We start from the raw sequence: 14,629 nt of genomic DNA on the forward strand, positions 1-14,629 counted from the left end.
CAGTGGGTGGGGAGTGAGGGCGGAGGGTGGGGCGGGAACTGGGAGGAGGGGAGTTATGGGGGGAAAAAAAAGAGGAACAAATGTAATCTGAACAATAAAGATTTTATAAAAAAAAAAAAAGAAAGAAAAAAGTATGTAGAAAATGGGGAGAAAAGGACAGAGTTCAAGAAAGTAAAAATAAAAAAAACACTATATATAAAATGCATAATAAAGTGGAGGGAAATGTTTGTTTTTTTGTGTATTGTTTGTTTTTTCCATTCTCTCCATTTATTGAGAGCAAGCATTATCTCACAGAATTATAGCAAATCAAAGATTGTTATTAGCTTGTCATTAAAAAAAATTAAGCACATACTGTGTTGCTAGCACTGTGGTAGTCATCACAAGGACTAAAAAATACACATATGATGAAGTTTCTAGCTACCGGAAGCTTACAATTAACTCAATAAACATGTACAAGGGTAAATAAAATATACTATATAATCAAGCACAACCTATACTCAGAAGATGATTTTATTAGAGTAGGAATTTAAGCTGGGTTTTAAAGAATGGGAAGAATTTAGTTTTATAGAAGGAATTGCATGCAAAAAGAAATTTCCAACAAGGACGACAGCAGAACAACAACAACAAAAAAACAAGAACACACCATCAGATTTTTTTCAACAGGAAGAGCTGTCTCTATACAGCCAAAACTCTATGTTGTAAAGCATCTGGAGTAAGGTCAAAGACACAGGATGAAACCAGATGGCAGAGGTATTTGACTACCTATTTAAGGACAATAAAATGTTTATGATTCTCAGAGGAGAATCAGTGCAAATCTCTTAGGAGTGAAGTACAATTATCAAAGCAGTTCCAGGAAGATTATTCTGGATGTGGTGTGTAAAATACATGAATAGTGACAGCGATAGGAGCATCAGAAATAAGCTAAAACAGCCGTGGGCAAACTACGCCAGCCCGCGGGCCGGATCCGGCCCATTTGAAATGAATAAAACTAAAAAAAAAAAATATGATTCTCAGAGGAGAATCAGTGCAAATCTCTTAGGAGTGAAGTACAATTATCAAAGCAGTGTTCCAGGAAGATTATTCTGTATGTGGTGTGTAAAATACATGAATAGTGACAGTGATAGGAGCATCAGAAATAAGCTAAAACCTAAGATATGGTAGGAAAAATGAGAATGAAAAGCAACACAAGGAATGAACAAATTAAGAACTGATGGAATTGAGGCACAAGAAAGAAAGAAGAACCACAGAACACTACAAGCTTTTAATATTAACTGGAACAATGACATTAAAAATAAGAAAGTCTGGACAACCAGATAATTATCTACATCCTAGATTTGTCAAGTCGCAAGTAAACCAACATCTACCATTAATAACTATGACTGGAGCCAGAATTTCTCACAAAGAAACAATTTCATAAATTATTTTTCCTGTTTCCATATGGAACATACAGAGGTTTTATTGATAATTCCATAAAGCAACAGTTAATTCTGATATTCTATTCCTTATTCTACTCAAATGCATAATGTTATCACACACACACATACACACCATCCACGTGTGGTCATATTTATTCCTTTCTCTTAACTTCTATCATTGCATTAACATCTAGCTGTCTTTGCTTAATTGCCAAGCATTTTTCATAAAGCAGTAAGATTTATAATTACTTCACAAGAGTTACTGAATATACAAAAATAAGTAAAAAATGTAAAGTCATATTCAAATTTCAGTGCCATAGAATCAACCTAACTGGCTAACTCCAGCCTCATAGAACATGCACATAAAATAGATGCCTGAGAAAACTACCAATTACTTCATGCCAAGGATATCTATCCAAGGTTTCTTAAGAATGGTAAATCCATGAACAAAAGTCTCCAACAGGCAACCTTAAAAAAAGATCTGAAACTCATGGCAGAAGTCACTACTGGAACAAGAGGGAAAACCCATGTCCACAAAAACATAACAACTGAATGTGTGACAGTAAATGAAAGAGTAAAAGAGATAAAGATAAAACTGTAGAAAATCTCCAGTAAGAGGGAAAAGTAGAAACATAATAAAAAACAACAACCCCAGAAACTAAATAAACAAAATAAAAGATGCAGGATAATAACTTTAGCATCTTTTATAAAGAGAAAGCTCAAGACAGCAGTGGTTCAATAAAGCAGGAAGGAGGATGGAGAGGTTCATTTGGCCATTAGGGATAACTAGTGTTCTCGGTGAGTGCAAACTTAGCAGAATGATGGGAATAAAAATGAGTTAGTAGAGAGAAAAGTAAGGTGAAGAAATGAAAATTCAGGTAAAGACCTTGCTTAAGGAATTCAACTGCTAAAGGAAGACAAGAGCTAGTCCCTACCGTGGTCGGCAAACTGCGGCTCGCGAGCCACATGCGGCTCTTTGGCCCCTTGAGTGTGGCTCTTCCTAAGCCTTAGGAGTATCCTAATTAAGTTAATAACAATGTACCTACCTATATAGTTTAAGTTTAAAAAATTTGGCTCTCAAAAGAAATTTCAATCGTTGTACTGTTGATATTTGGCTCTGTTGACTAATGAGTTTGCCGACCACTGCCCTAACATATTGTGCTCAAAAGCTATCTTGTGTTGAATGTGTTAGTAAATTTATGTCACCCAATCAATAGAAAAACTGACACAGGACAGTTTTTTGCTCTTGATACCTACTCTTGGTTAAAGACTCAATGCTCAGGTTCCAGCCTTTTGTCATGTTTTACTAGTAAATAGAGCTGTAAAGCTATTCCAAGTGAACAATGCTTTGCATACCTTGGTTTGTGCTGTCAGTATGAATTATGGAGGCAGAGCTTTAGTGCTATGAGTTCTACAGTTTTTGTTTTCCCCTATAGAAAGCAATGACACTTACGTTTGCTATTTCACTTGAACTTTGAAAGAACTTTGTGAGAAGTAGTGAGGACAGCTACTATTATGAAAAGAATGAGCAACGAAGTAAAATGAGCAGGGTTTAAAAAAACCTTTCCTTCTGGCTGAGCCGGTTTGGCTCAGTGGTTGAGCAATGAGCCATGAACCAAGAGGTTACTGGTTCGATTATGGTCAAGTCACATGGCAGGGTTGCGGGCTCAATCCCTAGTTGGGGGCATGCAGGAGGCAGCCAATCGATATCTTTCTCTCTCATCAATGTTTCTATTTCTCTACCCCTCGCCCTTCCTCTCTAAAATCAATAAAAGCATATTTTTAAAACAAACAAAAAAAAACCCTTCTAGCCCAAAATGTAGTCAAAACTAAAGCAAAAATGATAAAGATATGAAAAGAGGGAGTAAAAACGCCTATAAAATGTTGAAGACAAGTTCACTAAGGAAAATCACATGCCTAAGGAAACTGGACAATTACAAATGTAAATATCCCCAAAATATATTTTATAAATGAATGGCCCTAGATGGTTTTGCTCAGTGGTTAGAGTGTCAGCCTGCGGATTAAAGGGTCCCCAGTTCGATTCTAGTCAAGGGCACATGCCCAGGTTGTGGGTTTGATTCCCCAGTGTGGGGCATGCATAAGGCAGCCGATCAATGATTTTCCCTCATCACTAAGGTTTCTATCTCTCTGTCCCTCACCCTTTCTCTCTGAAATCAATAAAAATATTTTTTTAAAAGTTTAAATGAATGAATTTTAGTTGTATGGCCTTGGTGTTCCCAAGAAAACACTAAGTACTATATCAATAAGTGACACTCATAAGTAATAAACAAAGAGCCTGCAAGAGAAGATTACTAAAAGATTTATAGATACAAAATGCATTAAAAGTGGTCCAAAAGTTAATATGAAGTATACTTGCAATAATGGACAAAGTCTCACCAAGATGTTTTATTTGGCAGCAATATTTATGAGACTCTACACAAAGTGAGCTAAGAAACTGGAGACCACAAGTAACATTTCTCTACAATAAAAATACTCTTCATTTTAACTCCTCAATATAGGCAATGAAAATTAATAAAGACGAGTTGTTAAACAATGAGGAAAAATGAAAAGACTTGGGGTTAATGAACCTGTACAAAACAAAATTAAAGCTCTAGTATTTATAAAAGTATTAAAAAATCAGTCCTTTCCAAAAAAATGAGAAGCACCTAATAATAAATCCAATAAAGACATTTAATCTGACCATGAACCACATTTAAAAAAATTTTTGATTAAAATTTAAGGTGAGTAACTGCATTTAAATGCTAATAAAAATTAAAATAAGTTTTGGTAGATAACTTAATTTTTTATTAAAAATAAGCATACAGTAATTCTAACATAGCTATGATATGGTACAAGCCCTAAGAACTTACTTTCACACAAACAACATCTATATAAATATGTTATACAGTCCTGACTGGTTTGGCTCAGTGGATAGAGCGTCAGCCTGTGGACTAAAGGGTCCCAGGTTCGATTCCAGTCAAGGGCATGTACCTTGGTTGCAGGCATATCCCCAATAGGGGGTGTGCAGGAGGCAGCTGATCGATGTTTCTCTCTCTCATCGATGTTTCTAACTATCCCTCTCCCTTCCTCTCTGTAAAAAATCAATAAAATATATATTTTTTTTAAAATGTTATACATATAATACCAGTTGATAAGAAACCTTGAGGCAAAACTTTAGTAGTTACATTTTACAGAATAACACAAAAAAATAACGTTTTTATTTAATAGCTCAACTGGGCTCAGAGATTAAATCACATTTCTACATTAATTAATAAAAGATCTAAAGAAAACTAACCAAAATTAAGTATCATCTTTGAAACATTATTTTCATGAAATGTTGGGGTGGTGGGAGGGGAAAACATAGGGGCAAACTATATGCAGTAGAAGTATTTCTCTTCTACAAATAAATACTGCCCAAGCATTTTTTATGACAAGGAAATTCTTATAAAATATCATAGGAATAAGGAGCACTAAGTCACATGTAATCTTTACTTCCCACAATGTGAATTAAGAGAGTTAATAAAAACCAACTCCAAAAGACAAAAATGCCAATATATAGCAACCTAAGAGTATAGAAATTAGTGTAATGGTTTCACCTGAGGGACTTGACTAGAAACTGGCACAAAGGAACTTTCTAGGGTGATGGACATGCTCTGTATATCTTCAATGGGCTGTAGGTGACACAGTCCTGACATTTGCCAAAACATATAAAACTCACTTATATCTGTAAATTGTTCTATTACTACACCTCAATTTTTAAAAACAAAATGCCATGGTATAAATAGAGTTAGATTTTATGAAATATTATCTCCACCACAGGAAATATGATATGCTTAAATCTAAATAAGGAACAACCTCAATAGACAACTGATATGATTATCTAACTATTCATCTCAAAATGCCTTCACATCCAATACTACTAAAAATAAATTATTTTTCACAAATATTCATTTACACTCAATAATATCACACAATGAATCTATTTATTTACTCAGTACTACATTTAGCAACCAATTCATCACAAAAGATTCATTAGAAAGCTAAACTGCTCAAGATTGGAAAGATATTCAAGGCAGCAATACTGAGGGTTTTATACATAATAAACAAATGGACTAATACTACTAATAACTGACAAGTTAACATTATTGAGTGTTTAAAATATGCCAGGTTCTATTCTAAATGCCTTACCAATATTAATTTGATCCTCACAGCAACCGACAGAAGTAGGCACTATTACTATTCCCATTTCACAAATGAAGAAACAGACACATGAAGTATCTACCTCTAACTACACAGGTCTAACTCTGGCAGTCTAGGAAAAACTTTCTTAATCACTTTGTTCTACTGTCTTTTTAGAATCAGTTGCCTTGAAATTTTCTAGGCTAAAATAAAGATTGTGCTCTATGGTACAGAACCTTGGGGGCATCTATACTGCACAGAAGTTCCAGGATAATTTTTAAGGAACAACTTGGGCTTTGCTTACAAAGAATACTGGATACCTATCTGTGTGATTAGACTTCTCTATTCTTTTCATTTTTCTTTTTTTAAGTAAAACTTATTGTCTACTAATGTGATTTTTTTTTTTTAAATAAGTACATCCTAACCACATTTCTCATCAAAGAACACCTGGAAGAGGAGCTCTGTGGTATATGGAGCCATGCAGAGCATTCTCTGGTGACAAGTACTAACCAAAATCTTACATTCCAAAATAATAATTATTTCAGGAAGTTGACAGTTGGAACCATATGACTAGTGTTCAAATACAATTTCAAAGACTGTATATTACTTAATAATTGTTTTCAAAATCCCTACATTTTTAATAATACAGTAGTATCTTGTGGTATACCTGTAACCTATTCCACGGAAAATCAGTAAACTGCAGCCCTATGACTGGGAAGTTCTGCTCTAAGCTATATGGAAAGAACAGCTATTCAACTCCTTTCAACACTCTAGTTGAGAAAAATATTATTTCTGGAGAACTGAATTGTCCAGGGATTTCATGTTTTGTCCTTGGTTTGGAATAAACCATTAAAAAGACAATAAATACACTCGGGTTTTGAATGCTTTTTACTTCCATAACTCATTATAAACACCAAGTTACATTTTCAAGCTATACTTCACATTTTCTTAAAGACAACTTTAAGAAACAATGTAATGAAATCTGTTATCACAATTACTACAGAAATATTAAAAAGAACATTAACTTGCCCTGGCAAGTATTACTCAATGGTTAGAATATCAGCCTGAGCACCAAAGGGTCACAGGCTCAATTCCTGGTACCTGGGTTGCAGGTTCGATGCCTGGCCCAGTGGGGGCATGTGTGGGAGGCAACCAATCGATCTCTCTCTCCCTCTCCCACCCCCGTTCTACTCTTTAAAACACCAATGGAAAAATATCCTCAGGTGAGGATTAACAAAAAAAGAACATTAACTTATGTGAAATGTTCATAAAGCTCTGCTTCCTTGATATAACAGGTCAATTTTCTCCTCAAGGATCTTGAAAATATATAAAGTATAATATTTTATTTTATGCCCTAGCTAGTAAAAAGCTCAAAACTTTATTTAAAACGGAACTAAATAAATTATGCTTGCCTTTATAGCCTGATGATCTCTACTCTTTTTTTTTTCCGTTGAGTACTTTTAAGATTAATTTTTTTTCATATTTAATTCTTTGCTACCTCTAGAATCTACTCTGGTATAAATATGTCTTCAATATAGAAGTTTTACTTTCTTTAACCAAATTACCATCTTTTTAAAAATAACCCACTCCCCAGAGTATTCTATTCTTTCTACTCTTATCACCCCATTCCTGCCAATTTTTGTGTTATTTTTGGTCTTTTTTCTGATGGGAGGACTGTATATCACTAAGGTTCAACTACATATATTTGTGTATTTAGTCTTCATACTAACTTAAAGTACTTTGAAAAGGGTATAAGAAAAAGTACTATAATTTCACTGTGAATTATAAAATAAAACCAGTAGAAATCATCGTTTTTACACCAGCAATCAACCTTATGGATTAGAAATTATGATTTTGAGAATTTAAGACTGTCATACTGGAAAAATGGCAAACCCTTAAAATTATGAACTTATCTCTAACAAAGCTAAACCATTCAAAACAAGTCCAGATCAGTAATTAGAACATCTGCTAAGTGGGCTGCCTTCTAACTATTAGGCCCTGTGAAAATCAAGAACACCTCTCTACAGAAGGGAAATACTCAAAGTTAGTTTTTATGCTAGAGGTGGTTTGTTCTTTATCTTTACACAGGCTCCCTCTACTGACAGGAAAACAAAACAGACTATGGAATTATGAGGGCAAATTTCATCAACACAAGGAAAAGGAATTCATTTTTTAAATACCTCCAAATCAACATTTTAGATAAAAATAGATTATATAAACTGGCTTTACTACAGTCCTAGAAGAAAAAAACACTGCCAATGACAATTGAAATAACATATTTTAAATGTGGCACGTACTATTTCAACCCACTACATTTCAATCTATTTTTTTAAATCCTCACCCAAGGTGTGAGGATATTTTTTCCATCGATTTTTTAGAAAGAGTGGAAGAGGGGGGAGGGGCAGGGGAAGGGGGGGAGGGAAGAGAGAAAAAAAATCGATGTGAGAAAGACACATCGATTGATCAATTGGCTGCCTCCCACGTGTGCCTTGGGGGTGGGAGGATATCAGACCTGCAACCCAGGCATGGGACCTTCACCTGGAATCGAACCCATGACCCTAGAGTGTGCAGGTCAACACACTACCATTGAGCCACAACAACCAGGGCCATCCTATGTAATAAAAGGCTAATATGCAAATTGTCCCCTCGACCAGGAGTTTGGCCGGGAGTTCAACCAGGAGTTTGACCAGGGGACCGGGTGGCCAGCCAACCGCCTGTGGCCCCTCCCCCCGCTGGCCCCCCTCCCAATCAGCCCCCCCCCCCCAATTGGGGGTGGGGCCAGCCGGCCAACCACCCACGGCCCTTCCCCCCGGCCGGCCCCCACCTGTGCACCAATTCTTGCACCAGGCCTTTAGTTTCAATATAAATCCTTAAATGCAAGAAGGATTAAAGATTTTAAATTCACTTTAAATATTTTTAATAATTTATCATAAGAAAATGTTTACCTGTATCTGTTCTGGTGTCCATTGGTCTAGGTTGACTGACTTGACCCTGGATATATGAACCCCAAGATTTCTATGTATCCCAGCACATCTGATGCAAATAAACACACCAATATTCCAGGAAGCCCATCGGGGACCTAATTAGGGAGAAGAAACAAAGAAAAATAAATATCATGACAGCACATAAACATCATTCTGTGTTTTTTAATACAATTATAATGAAGGCTTACAGAATTTACATGCTCAAATTTTCAAATGACACCAGCAGCAGATTGATAAGAAGACATGTGTCATGGCTGTACTGAAAGGTTACAAATCAACCTTCAAGAACCTTAATGGGTTTACTAATTTTGCTTTACTAGAAACTTTCCACCAAATCTAATCAATTCATGTGGACAGTTTTTCATTCCATATATTTGAACCAGGAGTAGTAACATCCCACAGTAAAAAGTAAGTTCTTAAAAGATTACTAACAAATAAAAATCAAAGAGATTTTTAAAAATAAACCTAAGAAATTAGTAAGAATAACCAACCTAATAAAAAAAAATGGACAGAAAGATATGAATGGGTAATTTACAGAATATATTTAATCTATTAATATTAAGTGTTGGCAAGTGTGAGAAACAAGGACTGGCTCCAGAAACCTTATATCAGATGAATCTCCAATATGACCCTGAGATTTAAAAACTTAACAGATGAAGTAAGGTGTGCTATAAAATGTTAGTTCTTTAGATCATGTTCAAAAAATTCTGGAAAACACAGTAGAGAAACTCACATAAGTATACAAGAATAGAAGCTTTACTATTCTTCATACCTTTGAATGTTTTTTCTTACTAAGTTTAAATGTTCTTATGACTATTTTTACATATTCCCTGTATAACAAAGTAAAAATGGAAAAATAAAAATATCTGGAAATTGTGTCAAATAGTCAGAGGCTTATAATAACAGATTTATAGGAATCATCCTATAAAATAAAGAGCTAATATCCTATATAATAAAGAGCTAATATGCTAATTAGACCGAACAGCAGAACAACCATTGGATGACCTTCCGGATGAAGCCGGAGCTGTGAGAGCCGGCCGAGGCAGCCAGGGCTGCCTTGCACAAATTTTGTGCATCGGACCTCTAGTTTGACTATAAAAACATATACAGTAAGAGATATGGATTAAAAAATCAAGCTTTTAAAAAAAATTTAGACTTCTGTTTTAAGCACATACTTTTTATATTAAGGTCAGAGTCAATCTAAAAAATGAGATTAAAACTAGTAATTATGATGCAGTAAAACTAAATATACTCTCCCAAATTCCTTAGGCGATAGGTTATGCATATACAATTTATGCTAAAATATCCTACTTTTAAATTTAGAAATGACACCTAAAAAGTGACAAACATCTGGGACATGCTCTATTTAAATATTTGTTTCATTGCTAATAGTGTCAAAATAAATTCGAGGCCAAAAGACTTTGTGCTGTCAACCTACTCTGCCACCTTTGAGCTATATAAATTATGCTGGGCAGGGAACACACTGAGAACAAGGTTCTCACCTATAAACAGTTAGGATTGGCTGCCCTCAAAAACTTAGATGAGACTTGTGTGAAAAATATGTTGAACATTTTAAAGCACAACTTACATATAAGTTAGTATCATATTAAGAAATTTGGAAAATCAAAATACAATACTTTTTCTACTCTAGAGAAGTTTCTATATTGATCTGTAAAACAAGTATATCTTAATTTTCCTCAAAAACAATTCCCAAAAAGGCAATGAATCAAGAATGGGAAAACAAAAGATTTTCAAGGCATTTCAAGTGTGGCTTCATTTTTATTCATAAAATAGAATGAACTCCCTCAGAATATCTGCTAAGGGAGCAGAGCAAAATACGAATGGAGACTTTTCTCTAGAGCAGTTTTCCTGATGTAATAATTGAATTAAGCAGAAAGCATCATTTGCATAATGTCAGGACTATCAATGCAGGTAAAAAGCTTAGCACACAATACATTGGTGCATTTTTACAATAACCAAAGGTTATATAGGGATAAAAATGTATAAAGAACATGTACAACAATAATGCTAGCAGTAACAAAAAAAATGGGACATTACTATTGAGCAAAAACTAAATATAATTGAACTAGTGCTCTGGTGCATGGATTTGTGCACATTGAAAGGAAATTAATTAGAAGGTGGCCAGCAGAGCAGGGAGGGACTGGGCGAGATGGGCCAGACACGCCCTGGAGCCAACCTCCCTCGGTCCCTCCCCGGCAGACCGCACTTGGGGCAGCCCTGCAGCTTGAAGGGTGTCTGCAGAGTGAGAGGGGCGACTGGAAGGGCGTCTGTAGAGTGAGAGGGGTCCCTCCGGCAAGTGGGGTCCCTCCGCCTGGCCTGCGGGGATCGAGCCCGAAACCGGCTCTCCAACATCCCCCGAGGGGTCCCGGATTTCGAGAGGGTGGTTCTCGAGTGACGCACCCTGGAATCGGGCTCCCTCCTCTCTGGTTTCAGTGTGCGTCACCCGAGAACCGCCACTGGCAAGTCACCGCAGTTCAGCTTCTCCTGCATTGAGTGTCTGCCCCCAGGTGGTCACTGCATGTCATAGCTGCCAGTCAGACGGTTACTTAGACTTTTATATACATAGATGTTAGGTGATGTTTTAAGTTTTAAACAATTGAAGGATATAAAAACCATTTCATTAGCTGCTAAAAGGAAAAAAAATTGCTATCACTTATAGAAGACTTTAGTCCTAATCACTTTTGACCAAATTAAATAATAATGTAATTTTGTCAATGCCTCTTTCTTTGGAATATAGCTATCATATCTTAGGAACCCCTAAAAATAACTTTTTAAAAGCCTAACTGAAATTACAAATGTATTATCCACTCTAAAAAATTAGTCTCATAAATTTACCTAAAATTGCCCTGATAACAGCTGCTCAACAAGGTAGTCAGTTAGTAATTATTGGCATGAAATCCTAATTTTCATTCACCAAACTATTCAATGAGTACTCATCTACTCTGTGACAAGTAAATGCTGTTAAAAGACCATAAACATAAAGTTTCCAACTCAAAAGGCCAAGCCAAATACAAATAGGTATAATCTCTTAAAAAACAACTTGGTGAAACCTAGTCAAATTTTAGGTGAAAAACCCTACCACGAGTCCATCTATTCTCTCTTTCTTCCCTCCCTCCCTCTCATTTCCCCTCCTTGTCTGTCTGTCTCTCTGTCTGTCTCTCTCTCTCTCTCTCTCTCTCTCTCTCTCTCAGGTTTATCAACTTATATGTAATATGACACACCTTTGTGCCCTCTACATACAATAGTGCAAATGATGGGGGAGCATAGAAGAAGAAAATATGAATGTTGGCAAGGGATATTAATGCAAGCATTGTAGAGATAGTGGCATCTGAAGTGATTACTGCAAGATAAGTCCAGTTATAACAGGTAAAACCTGGATAAGGTATAAGGACAAGGTACATTCTAAGTAAAATGTACAGTGCCCCTCCCACCCTGAGTAGTTTCAAATATACTATAGAGCAGTGATTCCCAAAGTGGGCGCTACCACCCCCAGGTGGGCGCTGCAGCGATCCAGGGAGGCGGTGATGGCCACAGGTGCATTTGGGGGCGATGAGTAACTGCTATTAAAATTTTTAAAAAATTAATTTCCAGGGGCTGAGTAGTATTTTTTCTGGAAAGGGGGCGGTAGGCCAAATAAGTTTGGGAACCACTGCTATAGAGTGTCTAAAAAAATGTATACGCACTTTGACAATTATTCATTCTAATGGGTCCTGAAAAGAAAGAAACATCAATTGAGCTTTAAGAAAAAAGTATGCATACATTTTTTTGGGACACCCTGTATAATGCTATAGCCAGAAACTACATCATTGCAGCACCTGGTTACTGCTAGGTTTCTCTTATTTAAATATTGATTTGATATTTTTCCAAGTGTGATATATATGCACCTAAAATCAGTACCAAATGACTAATAACTTCCAAATAGAGATAAAAGGTAGTTTCAAGCTACAAAAGCGCTGTAGAAAGTGGAAAATGAGGTTTACTGAAGGATGAATCATCTACTAGTATATGATAAAAGCCCAGTGACCATTACAGCAGAATGAACAAAACAACCGATCACTATGACACGCACTGACCACCAGGGTGAAGACGCTCAACACAGGAGCTGCCCCCTAGTGGTCAGTGTGCTCCCACAGCTGGAGCACCACTCAGCCAGAAGCCAGGCTCATGGATGGTGAGCACAGCGGCAGTGGCAGTGGCGGGAGCCCTAAGGAGCGGCAAGCCAAGTGGTAAGGAGCGAGCAGACGGACAGTTAGGAGCGAGGGGTCCAGGACTACAAGAGGGTGCAGGCCAGGCTGAGCCCCCCCCCACCCCCCGCCGCCCCCACACAAATTTCGTGCACTCGGGGGGGAGGGGGAGGCCCAATGCACAAAACTCATGCACTGGGGGGGGGGATAATTGTTGAGGTTAATAATAAGGATTTAAAAATACAAGTAATTGTCATCTCTCCAGAATTACCAATCCTTCCCAAATTATCATAAATTCACTTTATCTCTTTCCTAATAATACACAAGGTTAGAGGCAGTAAAACTAGATTTGATTTGGTTTGGTTTTATTTGTTGGAGAAAGAAATAGCAAAAGATAGAGAATTTTGTTCAAGGGGGAACAGAGGAGAAGAGGAGGACAAAATTAACTGGGATGTAAAGGGTAATTCAAAAAGCAGCATCACAGGGTGCCCAGAGGGTGTACACACCAAAGCAATAAAAGGATCTGAAAGAGAAGCTACCTGCATCAAAATATTGTCCAGGATCAAGCATGAAACCAGAAGACACTCTTTCTATTTTGTTACCACAAGGCCCTTTTGTTCTTTACCCAAAAGTGACTAGCCTTTCATTGTTCACAGTCAGCTATGTTATGGATTAGGTACACTTGTGAAGGACCAAGAGAAGCAAGCAACAACCCATGAAAATATGTTTTCCAAACTGTAAATTTAACTATAAATTTGCAAAAGAACCTGTACTATGTGATGGGGGTAGAAGAGGGAGGGATTACTGCAAATAAGCATGAGAAATCTTTGTGTAATAATGGAAATGTTCTAAAATTCTACATGGTGATAGTTTCAAAATTCTGTTAATACATTAAAATCACTGAAATTATACACTTAAAATAAGTAAATTTTCGAGTATATAAATTATACCTCAATAAGGCTGTTTTTTAAACACTTGTATATATTTCTTTAAATGTAGGCATGAAATATCATTGCTTTTTCCTTCCTTTACCAGAAATGGAAAAATGGCAAGCAGAACTAGTAGTTGAAGCTGAGAAGACACTAGCAAATGATCTCAAGATGTGGAGGACTTGAGATAAAGAGAAATATCAGGCATGAAGCCATGGTATCTGACACAGAGTAAGCTCTTGATAAGTATTAATCTACACTAATAAAAGAGAAACATGGTAATTAGCGTACGACCGCTACCCTTCCCATTGGCTAATCAGGGAGATATGCAAATTAACTGTCAGCCAAGATGGCGGCCAGCAGCCAGGCAGCTGATGCGAACAGGGAGGCTTGCTTCCTTCAGTGACAGAGGACTCCAACCTTCCCCGCCTGCCTTGCCAGCCTCTGAGCTTCAGTTGGAAACATTGTAACATTTATAGAAGATAAACAAAACCCCAGAAACCTCCTGTCAGTCAGCCGGGATCTCAGAGCTGGAGTCGCAACATTGTTTCGAATACAGAAAACAAAGGCCAGAAACCTGCTTTCAGCAGCCGAGCCTCAGAGAGAAAGCCAGCTCTCAGCTCCAGTGACAGGCATAGAAGGTAAATAAATGCCAGAATAAAAAAAAAAAGAAAAAAAGGAGAGGTTTGGAGCTTCAGTCGCCCGCCAGCCTGAAAACGGCCCTCAGCCCCTCACCCAGACTGGCCAGGCACCCCAGTGGGGACCCCCACCCTGAAGCAACAAGATGGCGGCTAATTTGCATACTGAAGGCAGGCGGCAGCAGGCAAGGCTGTCTGCGGTCTGGGACCCGGATCTGTGACCCTGCCAGGCGGGGGGCACCGCGGGAGGCTGTCCGCAGTCCAGGACCCGGATCTGTG

At 37.2% G+C, this 14,629-nt stretch overlaps 1 protein-coding gene across 8 annotated transcripts in view; it reads right to left on the reverse strand.

The window, feature by feature from the left end:
* Window positions 1–14,629, reverse strand: part of SMAP1 (small ArfGAP 1) — an 87,448-nt gene that overhangs the window by 70,193 nt on the left and 2,626 nt on the right. For 6 of the 8 annotated variants that reach the window (XM_014547354.1, XM_014547352.1, XM_014547349.1 and 3 more), the window contains exons 1-2: window positions 12,283–12,305; window positions 8,540–8,673 (exon numbers count right to left, since the gene is read on the reverse strand). In XM_014547354.1, the coding sequence (XP_014402840.1) occupies window positions 8,540–8,673; window positions 12,283–12,298 (150 nt within the window). In that variant the 5' untranslated portion in view covers window positions 12,299–12,305. Of the gene's footprint in view, window positions 1–8,539; window positions 8,674–12,282; window positions 12,331–14,629 lie in introns of those variants that run through there. The other 2 variants (XM_014547356.1, XM_014547348.1) reach the window with 2 other exon arrangements.

Source organism: Myotis brandtii, unplaced genomic scaffold (genome assembly GCF_000412655.1).
Source record: "Myotis brandtii unplaced genomic scaffold, ASM41265v1 scaffold471, whole genome shotgun sequence".
NCBI classification, from domain to species: domain Eukaryota; kingdom Metazoa; phylum Chordata; class Mammalia; order Chiroptera; family Vespertilionidae; genus Myotis; species Myotis brandtii.